This window comes from Nicotiana tabacum, chromosome 11 (genome assembly GCF_000715075.1).
Source record: "Nicotiana tabacum cultivar K326 chromosome 11, ASM71507v2, whole genome shotgun sequence".
Classification (NCBI taxonomy): domain Eukaryota; kingdom Viridiplantae; phylum Streptophyta; class Magnoliopsida; order Solanales; family Solanaceae; genus Nicotiana; species Nicotiana tabacum.
Window position 1 is genome coordinate 168698024 of NC_134090.1, and position 22221 is coordinate 168720244.

A 22221-nucleotide genomic window follows, 5' to 3' on the forward strand; every position below is an offset into this window, starting at 1 on the left:
ATACACCTATTTAACCTTGTTTCCTTCTTTATTTAGTATGATACAAGGAACTTAATTTCATAATGCCTGCTTTTAACTACATAAGAAGTCCATCACGTATTAAGAGAGCATTAAGTTGGAAAGAGTTAGTCTTCTTTTCTTTCCTTTTTGTGTTTTCTTTGGCATTTTCAAGAACGTGAAATATATGCATATAGAGGCGAATTCAGGATCTGAAGTCAGTAGGTTCAGAATGAGTGTTTCTTCTTATATGCATTCATTTTAAATGCTTTGCATCGATCTGAATATAATGAGTTCAGTTGAACCTACAGAACCAGTCTTTGGTTCGTGTTTGCTAAATGCACGAGTTAATCTTGCTTTTTTGTGGTTGTTACAGAACTTTCATTACTGAAGAGGACTGGCAGAGTATGGAGGAGAACGATATATCGAAAATGGAAGGGCAAGGAACAATGCAATCTCCACCATCTTCAGTTGTTGCAATAGCAATAAGTGGGAACAAGAATAGCAAATATGTGGTGAAATGGGCATTGGACAAATTTGTTCCAGAGGGAGAGACGCGCTTCATGTTGCTACATGTCCGCCCTGAGATCACTGCAGTTCCAACTCCTAGTAAGTTTTTCGGTCTTTTTTTGGTCTGTTCTTCAATTAAGAAATCGAATTCTTTGAAACTAGCCTACGATGGCTCAAGTCGTGGAATTAACTAACGAATATATGATAGAACATCTTAGGTTGAAAGTAGTTCCGCTGCCTCTTTGGATTATTGTTGTGAAAGAATCTGAGCATTCAATCTAAAACCTTAAAGCAATGGGCGTTTTGGCCAATCTCCCTTCTGATATCCTTCTATACCTAAGATAAAACCTTATATAGTCAAATCTATCTATAACAGTATCTCTATATAATATCCATTCGCTATAAAAGCCAAGTTTTTCTCGGAACCGATTTTTGTGTAATACTATAATATATGTCCTTTATAACAACACTTCATTATAGCAGCCAAAACGTATCGGAACAAACGAGGCTGTTATAGAGATGTTTGACTGTAATTCAACACCCTTCCATAAGCATAAGCTAATTTAGACATGCGAACTCTAATATGGTCTTATGAGTACAAGGATGATATTGTGCAAATTTGGCTCTGATACCATGTGAAAGAATTTGAGCATCCTACTAAAACCTTGAAATAATGGATGGAGTGTCTAAAAAAGAAACCTCTACAGACCCTTTTGGTTGTCCTATATAGTGGCGGAGCTAGGATTTCACCAAGGGGATTCAAAATATATAGAATTGAACACTCGAGAAGCCAAGGGGGTTCAACCTCTATTATATCTACATAAAAAAGTATTATTAACCTTGTATATATAGTGTAATTTTCCATCGAATGGGTTCAAATGAACCACCTTTCACCACCCTAGCTCTGTCTCCTATACGGTGAGGAATTTTATATAACACAGTTGACCTCATAGAAACATTAGAACATAGTACACTTTGTTAGGTGCATTGTAATTAGAGTCTAAACATGCAAGTTGTCATATTTTCTTTTTTTCTAGTGGGAAACTTGATTCCTATTGCACAAGTAAGAGAGGATGTAGCAGATGCCTTCAGGAAGGAAGTCGAGTTACAAGCAAGCGAAAAGCTTCTTCCGTACAAGACGATGTTTATTAGGAGAAAGGTTCAACTTATATCCTATGCTTAAAAACCTTAAGTAACTACAGTATGGTTAAAAATTGCTGATTGTCTAACTAAATGCAGGTGCAAGTAGGAGTTGTTCAAATTGAATCAAATGATGTTGTAAATGCAATAGCAGGGGTAGTATCTAAATGTTCTATCAACAAGCTTGTCATTGGAACCTCAACTCCTGGCCTATTTTCAAGGTACTAAATCTATTTGCTCTTCAAATTTCAAAAGAATAAGTAGCTAGCAATAAAATGCAAAATTCAGAAGTTGGAAGAGTGCTATGTCTTAACTCGAGATTTTTAGTCGTATATCCATTCAGATATCGCGACATTTCCTTGTTGCAATTAGCATGGTATAATTCATGACGAAGTAATAACTTCTAATTGATTCACAGGGGAAGAAACTTATCTGCAAGTATCTCAGAAACTGCTCCAACCTTTTGCACAGTTTATGCTGTGTCGAAGGGAAAACTGTCGTCAGTGCGTCCCTCGAGTTATGAAAACAATGGAGCTGTTACAGATGATAGTAGTGATACAAGTGGTTCTTCCAACAATTCTACAGGCCATAGTTTTAGCTCTCAAGCAGGTATAAATTTCTTATACATACATGTATTCGCTTTCCTGTGAATTAATGAAGGCTACAACAAACTATATTAAAACAATGTGAACAAGTGATGAAGTGAGAACCAATAGAAGATGATTAATACCAGCTTGAAGCTGGAGATAATTGAAAATTTCAATGATTTGATAGGTCCATCACGGAAGCGGAAAATAGAAGCAATCAAACCTCTCTATAATGGCATCGTCTGATTGGAAACTTTTTGGCTGCTATAGCGAAAAACTATTTATACAGAACACATAATGTAACATAGCATGAAAAGTCGGTTCCAAAGAAAACTTGGCCGTTATAGTGAAATGTTGTTATAGAGAATGACTGTTATAGTGATGTCTAACTGTATATGTCATAAACAAGAATCCTAAAAGAAAGTTGTACCTATTCAAATCATTGTCATAAGATTAATAGCTTGTCCTTTAATTCTCAGAGAGGACGGATCACAGCTCAACTTCACCTGCTTCATACTCTCATTTGTATTCTCCTTCTCGTAAATTGCAACGCTATCAAGCTAAATCCCCAACACACCACGCCCTGCAAACACTTCTCCATAAGAGAACAAATATTGGTGAAACCATCCAATCTAGAAGTTCATCTATCGAAATTGGAGAAGCGTTTCAAGCCCTCTCAATTAAAAACAATACTAAAAGAGCAAATCTGAGTGAAGTCATCCATCCTAGAGCTATGACTATTGCTACTGGAGAAGCCGAGGATGACAAAAGTTGCTATTTCAGTAGCTCAGGAATTACTGATCCCAATAGTCTTAATTCAAGTTTCAAGAAAGCAAAAGTAGACAACCAACAATGGTCAACAAGTCAGTCTTCCAACTCAGATGCTCCAACAGATTCTTCATCTGGAAGTCAGGTGATCATATTCTTCTTTCAATTATGCTTTCTTTGAAGGGGAGCCTTGGAGCAACGGTAAAGTTGACTTCGTGTGACCTATAGGGTAGGCTGTCTACATCACACCCCTTTGGGTTCAGCCCTTCCCCGGACACTGCGCGAACGCAGGGTGTCTTGTGCACCGGGCTGCCCACTTATGCTCTCTTACATATTTAACATGCAGTAATATACATTCACTTTGCTTATATGAGGAGCTTCCTATTGCCTCCAGCAACTTGCTTAAGGACTAGTATATCTTAGGATGTCTTGGTTTAGCAGTTTTATGCATAGTCATATTACGCGGTGGCGTAAAAATGACCTAGTTCTTTTATGATTTCTTACACTAAAGTTCTTTCATATATGCAGGTTAACATCAATTATGACCTAGAAAAGCTGAGAATTGAGCTCAGACATATTCAAGGAATGTATGCAATAGCTCAAACTGAGGCAATAGATGCTTCTCGGAAGGTACTTTTAATTTCAAACTGAATTTATAGCAAATATCGGAAACAGTCTCTCTACTTCAAGGTAGGGATAAGGTCCGAATACACACTACCCTTCCCAGACCTCACTTGTGGTATTACAGCGGGTTTGTTGTTGTGGTTATCATCAATTTGTGGCAAATAGTACTTCCAAGTTCTAGGACTCTTTGTTAGAAGCACGAAATCATTTTTATGATCTCGTGTGGCAAATTATATGAGTTCATGTTCTTATTGGTTCTGTTTTTTGTCAGCTGAATGAATTTCAGAAGCTTCGAGTGGATGAAGCGAATAAACTGATGGAGATAAACCTTAAGGAGGAGGAAGCCAAAGAATTAGCAGAACAAGAGAAGCTAAAATGTGAAGCAGCAAAGAAAGAAGCAGACTATGCAATGGAATGTGCTGAAAGAGAAGTTGAGAAAAGAAGAGCAGCAGAGAGCATTGCAAACCGGGAGGCTAGAACGAAAGAAAAGCTTGAGAAATCATTAGTGCTACCTCTCCATCACTACCAGGAATTCACATGGGAAGAGATTGTGACGGCTAGCTCATCTTTCTCTGAGGATCTTAAGATAGGAATGGGATCATATGGAATGGTTTACAAGTGCTATTTGCATCATACATCTGCAGCAGTGAAAGTTCTTCATTCCGCTGAGGCTCATAGAACTAAGCAATTTCAACAAGAGGTATGAGAAATATCTAAAATGAGAGATAAGTAAACAAGAATGCATAAAGGAATTCTAAATAAAGTGTACTAGTTTCACCGTGAACCAAAGTTGCTGGTAAAGTTGTTGTCATGTGACCAGGAGGTCACGAGTTCGAGCCGTGGAAACAACCTCTTGTAGAAATGCAGGGTGAGGCTGCATACAATAGACCCTTGTGGTTTGATCCTTCCCCGGATCCTGTGCATAGCAGGAGCTTAGTGCATCGGACCACCCTTTTTTTTTCTCACCCTGAACCAGAGTACGGGTTTGGTTGAACCCAATAACTTTGGTCCAAACTTTGTATTTGTCTTAAAAAATCCATTTAATATATACAAATTACTTTAGAACATAGTAACCTAAAAGGTCTAAAATCATGAACCCGTAAACTTCAAATCTTGGCTCCGCCCTTGCCGGCTGCCACAACTCAAATCAGGCTTTGAATAAGACTAACTATATTTTTTTGATTATTTTCCAGCTTGAAATATTGAGCACAATTCATCATCCTCACTTGTTAATTCTACTTGGCGCATGCCCTGAACGCGGTTGCCTAGTATACGAGTACATGGAGAATGGAAGTTTGGAGGATAGGTTGATAAGGAAAAACAACACACCTCCACTTACATGGTTTGACAGGGTTCGGATAGCTTGGGAAGTTGCTTCTGCTCTAGTTTTCCTACATAACACAAAGCCAAAACCGATCATACACCGTGATTTAAAGCCAGCTAACATACTCCTTGATCATAACTTGGTGAGCAAAATTGGAGATGTTGGACTTTCAACAATGGTTCAGTTAGACTCTTCCTCAGCAATGACGGCATACAAAGACACGAGTCCAGTTGGCACACTTTGCTATATAGATCCTGAGTATCAAAGGACAGGATTAGTCTCTACAAAATCTGATGTTTACGCATTTGGAATGGTCATTCTGCAGTTGCTTACTGCGAAACGTGCCATAGCTTTAGCCCATATGGTAGAAATGGCAATCGAAGACGATAACTTAGTGGAGTTGCTGGATCAAGAAGCCGGTGAATGGCCTATTGAAGAGACAAAGGAATTGGCTGTGCTTGCTATAAAATGCACTGAGCTTCGACGTAGAGACAGACCTGACTTGAAAGATGAAGTTCTCCCTGCTTTAGAGAGATTGAAAGAAGTCGCAGATAGAGCTCGAGATTTGATATATATCCAATCTCCATCTCCTAGCCACTTCAAATGCCCCCTACTCAAGGTACCCTTATATTTATTAGTAATATTTCGGTCTGATTTTTTACCAAGTAAATATGCAACCAAGAAAAATATAAAGCAGGTCTAATTTACATTAGGCTATATCTATAATGCATATTACAAAGTTAATACCTGCTCTTTGCTTCATTTACTAAAGGGAAACTCTGCTACAGGAAGTGATGCAAGACCCTTGTGTTGCGGCTGATGGATACACTTATGACCGGAAGGCAATAGAGTCATGGCTAAAGGACAACGATCACTCACCGGTGACTAATTCACCATTACCACATAAACACCTGCTGCCAAATTACACACTTCTCTCTGCTATCAAAGAATGGAAGTCGGGGAAACATTGACACACGACTTTCAGCTATATTCTTGAGCTTCTTTAAGAAAGGAATCTCTACCACTTGTACATGCAACTTTTAGTGTTAGACGACAGATTAGTCTCCTAGATACATGCTTTGGAAATGAAACAACTGATTGGAATATAACGAATCAAAGGCAAATTCAGCTCACTGATGAGCTACAATGTAAAGAATTTTTCCAAATAAACGCTTGAGATGTTAACATAAAGTACATTAATGTTGGATTCTCACTTTCATGTTTTTCCTAGTTTATTTATTATGTAGATCGTACTTCAACAGATCCTGTTTACCAGTAGGAGAATGGAAATAACGAAAACAGGTAAAAGTCAAATACATAGCCAGGTGTCCATGGATAGATCCAGCTTTGTCATTATTTGGCAAGTACGTCTTGAAGACGTAATCAATCAATAGGTTAAAACCTTTTAAGAGATGGAGCCTTATAATTCATTAGTATAATACTGGAGAAGATTTCGTTCATTGTTTTCATTCTTAGAGCATGATACATAAAACTGAGAATATTATTGCTTGTTTTAAGATGAAGCCAGACAACATTTAGGTTAAGTAGCAACTTGAGCTATGAGATAGGTATAATACACTCACTAGTTCAAAGTGCTAATGTTAAATGGGACGGGATATTAACAAGCAGAAATATATACTAAAGGAGGTTTGACGTATACAACTAGGTACATTGTTCGAGAATAAGGTAATTTTTCCTTTTAGACACACCAAAGTCAAATTGAAAATACCAATATGATCCTACAGAATTACTGGTCTATCCTACTCAGTCTGCTTCCTATCCAGAATGGATTCTCAATCAAATGATGAACTGAAGGCAATGACAACTTGCTGTAAGTCCTATCTTTTATCCGGAATAATTTAACTTTGCGGGGCATGTAGAGGAACAAATATGGTTCCTGATTCCCTTTTCTAGCCATAAGAGAAATCACACTAAATGTAAATTCAAGAAAAGAAGAATCTCCTGGACATCTAGTACTATAAACCATTTCTCGTGAAGGTTGTTCACGTAAATCAATGCGATATTTTAGGCTCCAAGAGGAATAGTTACTTCCCAATTCGTAGACGTCAATATTAGCCCCGACTGAATAGCCAACCAAATGTAAATTCCCATGGACACATCCACAGTAGTAATATTGATCCATTTTTGGCATTGGATAAGAGTGGAGAATTTCCCTATCAATATAACAACAACAACCACCACCCAATGATTTCCCACAAGTGGGGTTTGGAGAGGGTACTGTGTATGCAAACCTTACCCCTATCGTGGAGGGTAGTGTGTAGGCAGACCTTACCACCAATAGAACCATAGGAATAATAACAACATCATAAAAACCACAAAATAGATGAAAAACAATAACAAAAACTAGAGAATAAGTCCCGGTACTATGAAAAACGTAAAATAGTGTGGACATAACAATAATCGCTAACAGCCTAGGACAAAACCTTATCAGACACGTTGGTTGTATACATAACTACTTGTTTGTGCTACTCGGACTTTGCTTCCTATCCAGAATGGATTCTCAATCAAATGATGAACCGAAGGTAATGACACCTAGGGTTGTGCATTTGGATCGAATATCCGAAATCCGATCCGCTTCGCTCAAATTCGGATTTCGGATATTTGGATCGGATTCGGATTTGATTTATTAAAATTTTGGATTTTCGGATTGGATTCGGATTTGTATAGTTTGAACCCGATCCGATCCGAAATCCGAATTTATTAAGGGAAAAATAAATACTAGTTTTATTTTTAGGGTTAGGTGCATTAGGTCTTATTTCATTCTGCCTCCGTCTAATTCTCAGAAGCAACTTTTTGATGTTGCTGCCTTATCTCAGTTCTCACGCCTCAGACTCAGTCCTCACTCCTCATTGCTCACTTCCCGGCTTCAGTCTTCACTCTTCACGCCTCACAAGTCACACCCAGAGACTGCTGTGCTGGTGCTGCTCACTTCAGTCTTCACGCGACACCTCAAGCTGCTCCCTCCTGCTCGTCGCTTCCTCTATCTCTTCTCTGTGTTCCGGCGACCACACTGGTAACTGGTAAGACACTAAGAATTGATGAAATTTTTAAGAAAGACACTAGGGTTAGGTCTCTTTGTTCTCTTTTATTTCTTGGATAAAATTGATGAAATAAATTGGGGGTTTCACTCTTGATTTTCTTAAACAGAAATAGACCATACCATACTATACTACTATTTTGAATCCGATTTTAATTTTAATTTTTGTTTTGTTTCGTAGATGGAAGATGAGGTAGAGATGGTGAATAAAGTTCAAGCCCTTGTAAAATGTGGTGAAAGTGGTGCTTCAAATGATTCCACAAGCAACGTCAAATCTGATTCTGGTTCGAAGAAAAGAAAAATCATGAAAGAAAGATCAGTGGCTTGGCGACACTTCAGTAAGTTCACTGATGACGACGGTGTTAAAAAAGCGAAATGCAAGTACTGTCCAGAAGAATATGTAGCTAACACCAAAAACAGTGGTACAAGCAATTTGCTATCACATCTTCTCAAGTGTCCGAACAATCCCCACAAGCCGGAGACAAGCCAGACAAAATTAGCTTTTCAACCGAAAGGTCAAACAGGTGATGTCTCACTTATCCCTTGGAAATTTGATCAAGAGGCATGTAGGAGGGCTTTAGCTCGTATGATAATTATAGATGAACAACCCTTCATTTCTGTTGAAAAGGATGGATTTAGAGACTTCGTGAGAGCTCTTCAACCTTTATTTCATATTCCATCTCGTACTACTATGACTAGAGATTGTTTTGAGATTTACCATGATGAAAAACTTGCTTTGAAGTCAATTTTTAAAGAATCAAAACAGAGAATTTGTATTACGACTGATACATGGATATCAATTCAAAGAATTAACTATATGTGTGTTACAACACATTACATTGACAAGAATTGGAATTTGCATAAAAAGATATTAAATTTGTGTCCAGTTACTAGTCACAAAGGTCAAGATTTAGCTAGTGGTGTTGCTAAGTGTTTACTTGAATGGGGGTGGATAAAGTATTTACTGTGATAGTTGATAATGCAAGTTCTAACGATGGTTAAAGAATTATCCAAACAATTTACTAGATGGAACACTAACTTGATGGAAGGTAAGCATGTTCATGTTAGATGTATGGCTCACATCATCAATCTAGTTGTTCAAGATGGGTTGAGAGAAGGGAGTGTGTCTGTGGAACGAATAAGACAAGCTGTTAGGTACATTAGACAATCTCCAGCAAGATGGAAGAAGTTTAAAGAATGTTGTGATCTAGATAGGATAACTTCTAAAAAATCATTGTGCTTGGATGTTCCTACTAGGTGGAACTCCACATATTTGATGTTGAAGGTTGCTACAGTTTATGAGGAAGCCTTTACAAAATATTGTGATATTGATTATGGTTTGATGTCATGTATTTCTAACTGTATTTGTGAGGATGGACAGCCTGCAGGTCCACTTTTAAGTACTGATTGGGATAGTGTAAGACGTATTGTGAAGTTTCTTGAAATATTTTATGAACTCACCTTGAAGGTATCAGGTACACTTTATATTACGTCTAATGTGCACTTTCTTGAGATATGTGTTGTTGGTTCTTCTTTGAAAGAGTTGATGTAAAGTGAAGATGCTACCTTGAAAGAAATGGCAAATAATATGAAAGAAAAGTTTGATAAGTATTGGGGGGATCCACAAAATATGAACAAAATGATTTTTATTTCATGTGTGTTCGATCCACGCCACAAGTTTCAATCTCTTTTGTTTGCTCTTGCTGCCATGTTTGGAGAAACAATAGGTGTGAAAATACAAATTGAGGTGAAGACATACATGGAATCTTTGTTCAATGTGTATGCAAAGAAGAATGGTGGTTCTGGTTCATTTCCATATTCTCCATCTTCCGGTTCATGTCCATCTTCTCCATCTCCCCCTGGTTCATGTCCATCTTCTCCAACTTCATCTACTTCTTCATCATCGCTTTCAAAATTCATGTTAGATTTAAAGAAGCATAAGAAGGGTGAAGGAATTGATTCTAAAACAGAGTTAGATAAATATTTGGGTGAAGATGTTGAGGAAGACTTTGAAAATTTTAAAATTCTGGGGTGGTGGAAGTTGAATTCACCCAGATTTCCCGCACTTGCTGAGATGGCACGTGATGTGCTAGCCATTCCTATTTCTAGTGTTGCCTCAGAATCAGCCTTTAGTACTGGTGGACGCATACTTGATCCATTTAGGAGTTCATTGACACCTAGATTGGTTCAAGCTCTTGTGTGTGTCCAAGATTGGCTTCGGAATGAATCAACAACTCCGGTTAAAATTGAAGAAGATTTAGATAATCTTGAACAACTTGAAGCGGGTAAGACTATCTTATTTCTTCTATTACTTTACTTGTGTTTAATGTATACTTATGTTATGTTTCTTTAGATTATTTTTAAACTAATTTATTCTATTACTATCTTATTCTACAGACTTGATTAATACCGGAAGAGAGCCTTGCATCGTCGACATATAAAAGGTACGAGTTCGTGGCATGTTAAAAGTTTTCTTAAGCCTTCTAATAAATTGAACCAAGCTGCTGCATTTAGCCTTCTCTATTGTATTGTTTTGTTCTACCACCAAGCAGTCAAGCTGCTGCACAGGCTTCCCAACTTGACATGATACACATTTACTAATTCTCTCATTTTTGACAAGTGTAGTATTGCAGAACTTGAAAGTGTGCCAGGTTGAGGATTTCAGTTCCAGTGTGCCAGGTGTGCCAGAACTTAAGGCTTCTACTCTTGTGTTTCTTCCCTTTTGGTTCGTAAAAGAATCTGGATTGAATGAGAATGATCAGTAGAACTTGAAATTCTTTTGCTATGCTTTTGCAAAGTACCACAGTTATTGCAGGGACTTGTGTTATGCTTCTGCTATGCTTCTGCTCTTGTAACTGTTAGCTATGCTTCTACTATGCTTCAACTGGGAAATGAATTTGTGCAATATTGTGTACCTTTATGGGTTGCAAGTACAATGAGTCTGTCAGCTTTAACCATTTACAATACTATACTATTAGACATTAGTAACATATTTATTAATTGGAATGAAGCCAAAAGTAAAATCTTGAGGTACTGTAATTTATAGTCATTTGTTTGCTATTTTTGTTCTTTTAAATGCTATTGTATTATGTAACATCCATTATCCATATACAGTTATACACACTCCTTAATAATACATACAATCCGATCCAAAAATCCGATCACCAATCCGATCCGAAATTTAAAAATCCGATCCAATCCGATATAATTCGGATCAGATTCGGATTACAATTTGTGGAATCCGAAATCCGAAATTTCAATCCGAAATATGCTAAATCCAATCCGATCCGATCCATGCACAGCCCTAATGATACCTAGCGTACCGTGTTTTTGTATGGTATGTAGAGGGCTAAATAAGGTTCCTGATTCCCTTCTCTTGTCATGATAGCAGAATGTATAGCAAATTCAATAAAATCTCTCTCACGTCTAGTATCATAAAGCCTTTTATGTAATATACTTTCAACTTAATTTAGATCAATATGATACTTTAAAATCCAAGAGGAGTACTCCTTTCCCAATTCGAAAACATCAAAATGACCCCACTCATCGCTGACTGAAGATCCAACAAGACAGAATCAATGTTGTGGACTCGCAATCACGATCAATCGCTCTGATACCATGTTGATTTTGGAGTGAATGATGAACCCTAACTCGGCAGAGAAGATTGAACAACAGAATGTAGAGAGAGGAATATTGGAAGAGAGAAAATGAAATTGTAATTCAATTTTTTCAACTATTCAATGTATTCTCATATACACATATATATAGTCTTAGCTAACTAATCAACCACTTAAACTAATTGTCCAACTAATTAACTGATTCTAGAAGATTCTACACTACTATGTACATTCCCATTCTTATTACTCCCCCTCAAGCTAGGTGGTGCAAAAATGTTCAGCACACCTAGCTTGCCCACGAGATATCCATGCTGCTGTGTTCCTAATCCTTTCGTCAGAATGTCAGCTTCTTGATCTCTAGTTCCCACATGTTCTGTCTTTATCAAGCCTTCCTGAATCTTTTGTCTGATAAAGTGACAGTCTATTTCTATGTGTTTCGTCCTCTTATGGAATACTGGATTGGCTGCAATTTGCAAAGCAACCCTACTATCACTATACACCTTAATTGGTAAATCTACTTTTGTCCCCAACTCCTTTAGTAATGCTGTCAACCATACTACTTCTGATACTGCACTTGCCATGCTTCTATATTCAGCTTCAGCTAAACTTCTTGACATTGTGTTCTGCTTCTTTGACTTCCATGAGATCAAAGAACTTCTATATTTCACCAGAAAACTTGATGAAGGTGCAAGGAGTTTTTGGTGGCTTCAATTAGATGCAAACTGCTACCTGTCACTAGCATATCATCCACATAGACTAGAATTACTACAATGTCTGACCCTTGTTGTTTGATGAACAAGGAATGATCTAGGCTGCTCTGAAGAAAGCCAGAATGTAGAAGTGCCTCTGTCAGCCTGAGGTTCCATTGTCTACTAGCCTGTTTAAGGCCATAAAGGGATTTTACAAGTCTACAAACCATACCCTGCTCCCCCTGGCTTGTAAAACCTTGTGAAAGCTCCATATAGACTTCATCATGGAGGTCTTCCTGAAGGAAAACATTATAGACATCTAGCTGATGAATGAACCAATTGTTGACAGCAGTAATAGATAGAACAGTCCTCACAATAGCTATTTTAACCACTGGGGAGAATGTCCCATTATAGTCTAACCCCTCCCTTTGGTTATACCCTTTAGCTACTAGTCTAGCTTTGAACCTCTCTATCTGGACATTTGCTTTCAGCTTCACTTTGTATACCTATTTGCAACCTATAGGTTTCTTCCCTGGTGGCAGCTTAACTAGTTTCCAAGTGTTGTTCTCCTAAAGAGCTTGAATTTTAGTCTGCATAGCTTCAACCCATTTGTTGTCTTGAGATGCCTGCTGGAAACTTTGAGGTTCTGTGACTGCTGAAAAAGCTTTAAGGTAGGTGTGATGAGATGAGGACAGCTTGTCATAGCTAACAACATTCTCAATGGGATATAAAATTGAGTTGGTAGATGGCTTCTGAGTAATATAGTCTGTCATCCACACTGGCTCCTTGGATCCTCTTTGAGATCTTCTAAGAGGAATTGCACTGTCAATGCTGCTTGTGGATGGCAAAACATGTTCAAGATTATCAGTTGGCATCATTGAATCACCCATATCAGTAATGTTTTGTACGTCTTCATTATGATCAGCTGACTCTGAAGATGCATCCATATATTGTAAAGCTTCATTCTCAAGAATTCCCCCTAAGGTTGAACTCTCCAGTGACAGGAACTGCCTCTGTCATTATCACTGGATCAGCTTCAGATATGCTTTATGGAGTAGGGTTCAATACAGGTGAATATGCTGGTATTGAGCCTTCTGATGGTAAATAATCATTATCATTTAGAAGGAAGGGATCTATTGTTTGATCCATCTCTGTATCCTGCAACTGAAATGGAAAGATCTCCTCTCTAAAAATGACATCTCTGTTCACAAAAAAACAGATGTTTCTCCAGATCATATAGAATGTAACCTTTGGTTACACTAGAATACCCCATAAACACAGCTTTAATTGCTCTGCTTCCAAACTTGTCTCCCCTTGGCAAAGTAGCAGCAAAGCATAAACATCCCAAGGTCTTCAAATGGCTTATAGAAGGCTTTTTATGAAAAAATACCTCATAAGGAGATTTACCTTCAAGAGCTACCGATGGCAGCCTATTAATCACATAAGCTGCAGCTAGTATATAATGTCCCCAAAATCTGATAGGAATATATCCTTGAAATTTGAATGACCTTGCAACTTCAAGGAGGTGTCTGTGCTTTCTCTCTGCTACCCCATTTTGTTGGGGTGTGTAGGTACAGGTTCATTGATGTGTGATTCCCAAGGATTTAAGCAGATCTTGCATTTCTAAGTTCACAAATTCCCCTCCATTATCAGACCTTATTATCTGAACCACTCCATTAAACTGTGTTGCTATCATCTTGAGAAAATCTTTAAGTACTATGATGACATCTGATTTAAATTTCAGCAGAAAAATTTATGTTACACGAGAGTAGTCATTTACTGTCGTTAAGAAATGCTTATTTCCATCATAGGTTGGTGTACTCTATGGTCCCCAAACATCTAAGTGCAGCAATTAAAACACCTTATTTGTCCTACTAGTACTTAAAGGGAAATGTAACCTGTGATGTTTGGCTAATGGACATACATCACATCTATTTATTACAGATTCGCACATCTCTAAATTGCAACCTAGCAATTTCTCCATAGCTTTTCCTGATGCATGCCCTAGCTTCTTGTGCCATACCATCATTTCTTCTTTGTCTCCTTGTGCTGTTAATCCTTTTGTGACTTCTCCTGATTCAGTTCCAGTTGCTTTATTTGATTGTGCTACCAGTAGATAAAGGCCATCCTTCTCTCTACCAATCCCCTTCACCACCCCATTGAAAAGGTCTTGGAATAGACAAAAGTCAGGGTAGAGTGTAATCATACATTTAAGATCCCTTGTCACCTTAGACACTGGCATAAGATTATAGTGGAAGTCAGGTAAAAACAATACATCCTTTATTTCCCCTGTTCTTGTGACTCTGCAGTTTCCAATATGTGTCACCTGTACTACTTTCCCATTTGGCAGATTTACCTTCCTAATATTTTTTGTGTTAATTGCTTTAACATTGTTCAACAGTCTTATATCAGCAACCATGTGATTAGTTGCTCCCGTGTCTATTATCCAGTCTGCTTTTGCTATATCAACAAGAAATGAATAGATATTACCTGCCATGTTGGCTGTGTTTTCCTGTTGCTGTTCTCAATTAGCATTCAGATTCAGCATCTTCATGATCTGATCATACTGCTCTGTAGTTAATTGTGGTGCTCTGGCTATTTCTCCTTTGTTGATTCCCTAAGGTTGATAAGTCCCTCCTGCATTTCCTGCAATTACATTTGGAGGATTGTTTTTAGCACAAGCATTATACGCATTATTCATTTTCTTCTTTCCTTTGAAACCTGCAGGGTATCCAATAATCTTGTAGCATCCTTCTTTCGTGTGGCCTTTCATTTTACAGTAATCGCATTGCACATTCTAGTTCCTCTTTGGTCTTGGATAGTTCTGATGCATATCACCTTTGCAAGCTAAAAGTGTTGCAGAGTCACTTGCATCTCCAGTTGTCATGATATTGGCTACTGATCTTTGACTTTCCCTCTCAACCAGCATTGAATAAGCCTTATTAATGCTTGGTGTAGGGCTAGTCATCAGAATTTGGCTTCTAGCTTGTTCATAGGTTTCAATCCCATAAAAAACTCAATGAAATTCTTAGACTTCGCGCAATCACATGGAGGTGGCACCATGTTGTCAAACTCATCCCAGAGATTTCGAAGTTTTGAAAAATACAATGATACACTATCAACTCCTTGAGTAATTGTAGCTACTGCTTTATGCAGTTGATATACTCGTGAGGTATTTACCTTATCAAATAGTTCCCTCAAATCTTCCCAAATAGCTCTAGTATTCTTCGCATATACAATCCCTGTTATCAATTCCTTCGATACTAAGCTCATGATCCATCCTAATACAATAGCGTTACATCGATACCATTGATGACCTAGTGTTGCATCAAAATCCCCCTTTTTAGAGTTCCATCGACTAACCCTAGCTTGTTCTTCCCAAGCAGCTAGATTTCCATCACTCGACTCCAGGTGATGTAATTGTCAGAACCAGTCAATTGAATTGAAATTATCGGAGCTCCAGTTGTATCTGAAGGATGAAGGAACAACGGTTGGTTATGGTCCAAATCTATCTTTGCCGCCATTGTTGAATCTCAATTTTGCAGTTCACCTATCAATTGGGTTATAGAACTAACAGAGTATCCCAGAATCAATGTTGTGGACTCGCAATCACGATCAATCGCTCTGATACCATGTTGATTTTGGAGTGAATGATGAACCCTAACTCGGCAGAGAAGATTGAACAACAAAATGTAGAGAGAGGAATATTGGAAGAGAGAAAATGAAATTGTAATTCAATTTTTTCAACTATTCAATGTATTCTCATATACACACACATATAGTCTTAGCTCACTAATCAACCACTTAAACTAATTGTCTAATTAATTAACTGATTCTAGAAGATTCTACACTACTATGTACATTCCCATTCTCATTAGCATGGGATAAGTGATAGAATTTAAGGGTCCACCAAATTCTATAGAGAACCAGTTTCTCTATCAGGTTCAACAGAACACACGCACATTGCGATAAATAAATGACAATAGGAATTTTACGTGAAAAAATTCCAGCTCAACGGGATTAAAAACCATGACCTACCCTTGTAGGATTTCAACTTCACTACTGAGCAACTTTTAGATTACAACCTATCCAACCCAGGAATTAACCTCTTAATCTCTCACTAACTTATAATACTCTATTACAAGCTACTTTGTAATAACTCTATTACAAAGACTTTACAACTCGACTAACTCTAGCCTAGATTCAAACACAAGGGTTTAAGATTTACAGAGGGTTTCCGACAGAATACTTCTAAACAAGATAAGTAGGAATTGCACTTGAAGAACTATTATAAAGTTACAACTCAACTAAGGACATACAATAACTTGATATGGGAACTGGTTCGTAATCGTGTAATTCTTTGTTCTTGATGCACTTGAGAATTGCTTGCTGGATGATTAATCACGTGAGAGAGCTTGAGTAAATTCTCGGAGTGTTCAAGTGATTTGTTTTACTTTTCTTGATGTTAATAATACATGTGTGACATCACTTACAATGATGTAAGCGAGGTAGGTAAAAAGTCTTCCTCAAAAAGTTGACTGATGCACAGTTCATGTACTGTATCGTGTGCAGGCAGCAACTTTTCCAGCTGGAGAGTTGACTTCGTACAGTTACCTCGGGAGCTGGTAGCGACATGTTCCTCTGTTGTTCCTTTGACTCTAACGAGTTGAACTGTGTCCCAGCTGGAGACATGTTGATCTTTTAAGGTATTGAAGAAGGTATCTGATTCTTTACAGTAAGTTTGTTAGATCATAAAAATATAACATGGATACACATATAACCTATCAAGAAGAGTAAATCATTTCCTTATCAAGATCAAAATAGCAAAAGCTATTTAACTTGCTTATTGTCCAAAAGATTGCTCCGTTGAAGAAAACTCCCTTACAATATTGCAAATGGCTGATAAGTGGTATTAGAAACTAAGCTTGAGATAGCCTCCAGGAGTTGGTTTCTGAAGAGTATATCTCAATACGGGCGAAACAACCTACATTTATAACTTTGTAATGAAGTGATTTTGAATGATCAAAAGCCAAACTCAGGTCTAGTGAATACATATATGGGCTTGGAAGAGAATTGAATTGCTTTGTAGTCGGATAACAAACTCTGTACTCGTTCACGCATTTCCCTGTAAGCGTTTGTTTAACACAACAACAAAGAATTAAACCACCGCAGGAGTTAAAAATTTGAACCATGTCAGTACGCTGGTCTTTGAAAAAATCCAAGATTCTAATAGAAGATTTCGCGTTATCATTGAGGGGAAAGCAACAAGGTTCTTGAAGATCATACGACAACGACTGTAGAATGAGTGCACTTGGGAAAACTTCAGGCTTCCAGAGGGAAGAAAAACCACGACTAGAGATGAGAGACAACCACCGTGTGGAAACAAGCTTGAACATGAAGAGTAGTTTTATTGGGAGGAGGAGTAGAATCTTGGATAGAAGATCATCATTGCCTTCAATTGCTTCAGCACTACCAAAACCTTTGTCACACATCTTGTATGGATTCAAAGTAAGAGAAAATTATTATCCATAAATAATACATTCAACAGTAGTTATGAAAAGAAAAAAAAACACAATAGTATGTAGAATAAATCTAGCAAAGTAGAGAAAATAGGAAGTAGGAGACTTTGATCATTCACTATAATCTCTTTAATATCACCTTTGATGTTTTACACTTCAATACCACACAAGAGGGGGTAAATTATGTGGTGATCAATTTTTCGCTTAAACTGATTATGGAAGGACCTGGTTTTTCTAAGTGTTCCTTAACCTACTATTACAGAAATAGTAAATGCGGAAAGTAAAGAACACAAGTATTTTAAGTAGAAAACACCTCGCTCAAAAGGTGAAAAAACCACGACCTACTTCCCAATAGGATTTTTCCAAACTCTTTACTAAATCACTGAGCCAAAAACTGCATTTATAAAAATACTTTTGTAAACCTAGGACTAACTCTAATCCCGTTGTGGCAAATAGCCTCTAACTGCTGCTACAAATTCAAGTTAACTCTAACTTGAAAACTCTGAGTACCTATTACAATTGCCTTTAGATAAAGATGAAAGGTACAATATGAAAATACCTATTACAATTGAACTAGAATAAAAGACAGACACTTGGAACTGGTTCTTCTATCTGGTTCATGTAGCTTTATGTTTGCACACTTGAATCACACACGAACTGCTTGCAAAATTGCCTTGCCATTTTGCTCTCAATTCACGTTTTACTTCTGCTTATGTGCGTACCTGTAAAATGAGAACATTCTGCCATATGCTCATATATAGAGTTAGTAGATGAAAAAATAATTAGAGTTCTAATGCTACTCTTCTTTGGTGGAAGAGTTCTAATTAATCTCAACTACTAAATCCTTCCTTATCTTGATGATGTTCTCTTTTAGTAAGGAGTCCTTTTCCTTATTATTTATGCAATCTTTTCGATTAGAGAAAATCCATTATGCCAGAATACGTTTATCCCCTGCATGTGCATCTCGCGTGCCTTGAGTCTGCCTGTGTCTATGTCTACCAATGATGGACCTGGTTCATTTCTGAGTTCCTTTGTCATTCTTCAAAACTATCCTTTTTCTTGGACCAACAGATTCTCCCTTTTTGATGATGACAAACTCTGTGCTTCCATAAGCTTAGGCCTGTTTCAACTTAGCTCAATACCAACACTCTATTAGAAACATTTTTCCTTTTTATCACTTATCATCAAGGACCAGGTTCATTAGGTTATAAATATCACTTTTCAGAGTATAAAGCACAATTTCTTTTCCCCCTTTTGGCATCATCAAAAGGTTGCATAAAAAATGTGTGATTCCCATATGGTAAAAATTACTCATGGCCACTGGGGCAACTGCAAATGCATTCATGGATTAATAATCAATAATCAACTACGAATTCAAATTATCAAGGAAATATAGACAGTCAATAAGAGCAAAAGCAGCAAACTTCATTGATAGAGAATATGATTCTACCACAATCCACAAAAAGAAATAAAAACATTTAAAAGATGAGCAACAAAAAGAAACATCCCGAATCTGGGTCACTGAAAAGTCTAGACAAGGGCTAGGAAATTAAGGCTTGGAAGAACTAGGGGCATGTGTTTTGGCTTGGAGAAGGTGTAGCATGTCTTGAAGAATTCCATCATTCTTCTCCCTTTCCTTTGTGAGCTCAGCTCTGAGAGCATCTCTCTCAGATTCAACCTCAGCCAAACGAGTCTTCAGCGTTGCTATCTCAGCATCCTTTGCCCCACTCTCCTGCACTAGGGCTCTGACCTTGCTGTTGACAAGTGTCTTTTTAGATGAACCAGTTTCATTGAGAATGGCATGGATCTCATATTCACAAGCAAGAAGAGTATTGATTCCAAAATGGTCTTTGCTTGTGGCCATCTCACACTTTTTCAGTGGCACCTTACAATGAGCAAGAACAGTAGCGAGAATGAAGCCATAGGGAATGGCATGGGCTTTAGAGCCGTTGATAAACCTGTCTAAAAGCTTAATGATGAACCCATGCCAGTTGATCTGCCTCCCACTATCTAGACATTCCATCAAAACCAAGTCCATGTAGTTGGCCATATGCCTCCTTTCCTGCCTAGGCAGCATGCACTTGTTGATGAATTCAAATAGCACCTTGTAAGGTGGCTTCACTTCACTCTTATAAACAGCCTTGGGCCCACTTTCTTCTTTATTATCACAGAATTTTCTAGTGATGGCCAGGGCAGTAGAAAGAGAGTCCAGACTTGGCCATTTCTGCCTTGTATAATCATCATAACCTTCAGAGGGTATACCAAGGATTTCACCCAACTCTTTTGCATCAAAGGAAATTTGAACCCCTTTCACCAGGCTGGTGACTCTGCCATCCTTTACCTCAAAATTGGTCATGAATTCAACCATCTCATTCCTTGCTAGTCTTCCATCTAACTGAAGGACCATGTCCTTCCTCCCCTGTACCTCAAGCTTCTCAAGCAGCAGGACCATTCCTTCTTCCTCCAAATCCTTCAAAAGTATCCCCTTCAAGATAGCTCGTTTTCTAAACTTGGCCAGCTTGTCCTTTTCACTATCAGACTCATCCTCTTCTTCACCACTCCATTCTTCTTCTTCAGTAATTTTCACTTGCTTGGCTTTTACTACAGACCTGGTCCGTTTAGCCAAGGTAGAGGGTTCAACAGGCTTAGATACAGATGAAGACTTCTTTAAGGAAGTCTTGTCTTTCTTGGGCTTGGGGGTCTGAACCTCAACCTCAATAGTCATTATTTCACCTTGATGTACCAGGTCCATCTCATCCACTTCAACAGCCTCAACCACCTTTTCTTTTCCCCTATTCCACTCTTTTCTTCTTATTCTCCTCTAAAGCTCTCTGCAACTCCTCCTCACTTATGTTTAATTTGCTCCTTGTAGTTTTTCCTCTTGGGAGAGGAATTTCAGAAGTTTCAGAAAGAGCTGCCTTCCTTTTCTTGTTGTCTCTTGCTGTGCTAGGGGTCATTGCTTTAGGGGTCTTGTCTTCTTGGGTTTGTAACTGTCACCTATCTTTTTCAATAGATCAGCTAGCGTTTCCTCAACAGATGAACCAGGTTCATCTGCTTGCTTTCCAAGATTCACTAGCCCTTCAGCGGCTTCTCCCGATTCACTTCCCCCTGTGTTCTTGCTACTTTCTTCCACCTGTTCTGGCTCAGCTCCACAGATACCCATTCTAACAGTTTCAGAGGTGGGTGAAGAATCAGCCACTTCTTTCCCTTTTCCCCTCTCATCACTCCGTACTCCCTCACTCTCTTTTTCTTTTTCTATTTTACTTTTACCTCATCTCCTTCTTGTCTCAGGCATTTTCACATCCACCACAGACCCAACCAATACAAATCTATTTTCCAAGTTTTCAGCCAAATCAAAGATGACCTCAGTAGAAGGGTTTTGCACAGATGTTACCTGCTCAGAATCGAAAGACCCAGTTCCTTCCCCCTCAGTTGCAGACTTGAAAGAGTCGTTATAATTTTGGGGTTCTTGGGCTTTAATTGCTTGTAGCTGTGCGTTTAATTTCCTTGAAAGCATACATGTAGCCATAATTTTTCGAACATGCATTTTTACTCGCCTTCTCCTAGGTTGAAGGGCAGTGCTAGGTTGAGGGGTAGTGGAAGAAGAGGAAAGGGTAGGTGGAGGAGATGTACTAGGATTATCTTGAGGGTTGGTCATTTCTCTTTATTCTATAAGGGAGGGGATGACTTGATTTAATTGTGAAGGTGAAGAGAAGAGAGAAAGGTTCGATGGTTATCAAAAATTATGAGTGAGTAGCAGGGATGATGATGAGGGATTTAAAAGAGGAGGGCAATTAATACACAACGACAACTTTTAGCAGTCAAATAGAAGTCTAATCATCCTGAAATTTCAGTTCGAATAGACGGTTAGATTTCCCTAGAATCTAGGTATTTTAAAGCGGTGAGGATTCTTGTTGAAAAGGAATTGGTTCAAACTTAATTGTATAGGCTTTTGGAAGATTTTGGACTTGGGTAGGACTATGCTCATGATTTAAATATTAGTATTTCAAATTGTGCAGAGTGTAGAAAACATACCTCGCTATTCAGATGAACCAACATTGATGAACCAGGTTCTTCACTGAGAATCCTTTTGATCTTGTCTCAATTTGCCAAAATAGAGAAAATTTCATTAGAGACCAGTGAGTCATATTAACACATGGCACATGAGTATACTATTTACAGAAGGAGACTGAGCAAAAATTAATCTAGTTATTTACACAGGTTCCAGATTTTCTAACCAATTTTTTTTCCATTTTTTAATTGTGCATTCTGAACTGGTTCGATTAGGTGATCTTAATCGTCCATAATTCTAACCTGTTCCTTTTAAAGTTCTCTCTACTCAGTGCTTTTGTAAAGATGTCAGCACACAACTCTACAGTGATCAAGCC

General features: G+C 38.0%; 1 protein-coding gene and 1 long non-coding RNA gene across 2 annotated transcripts; both read left to right on the forward strand.

Moving 5' to 3' along the window:
- Window positions 1-381: 381 nt before the first annotated feature.
- Window positions 382-6093, forward strand: LOC107830865 (U-box domain-containing protein 35-like). The gene is made up of 9 exons (XM_016658535.2): window positions 382-606; window positions 1545-1666; window positions 1747-1868; window positions 2066-2256; window positions 2714-3147; window positions 3531-3632; window positions 3898-4326; window positions 4820-5569; window positions 5739-6093. Exons 1-9 carry the CDS (start codon window positions 405-407, stop codon window positions 5919-5921), a joined length of 2535 nt encoding a protein of 844 aa, XP_016514021.2. The 5' UTR covers window positions 382-404; the 3' UTR covers window positions 5922-6093.
- A 3784-nt stretch (window positions 6094-9877) lies between these two features.
- On the forward strand, window positions 9878-10688 carry LOC142166587 (uncharacterized). The gene is made up of 3 exons (XR_012696996.1): window positions 9878-10293; window positions 10406-10452; window positions 10634-10688. It is a non-coding gene; the product is annotated as an uncharacterized LOC142166587 (long non-coding RNA).
- The last annotated feature ends 11533 nt before the right edge of the window (window positions 10689-22221 follow it).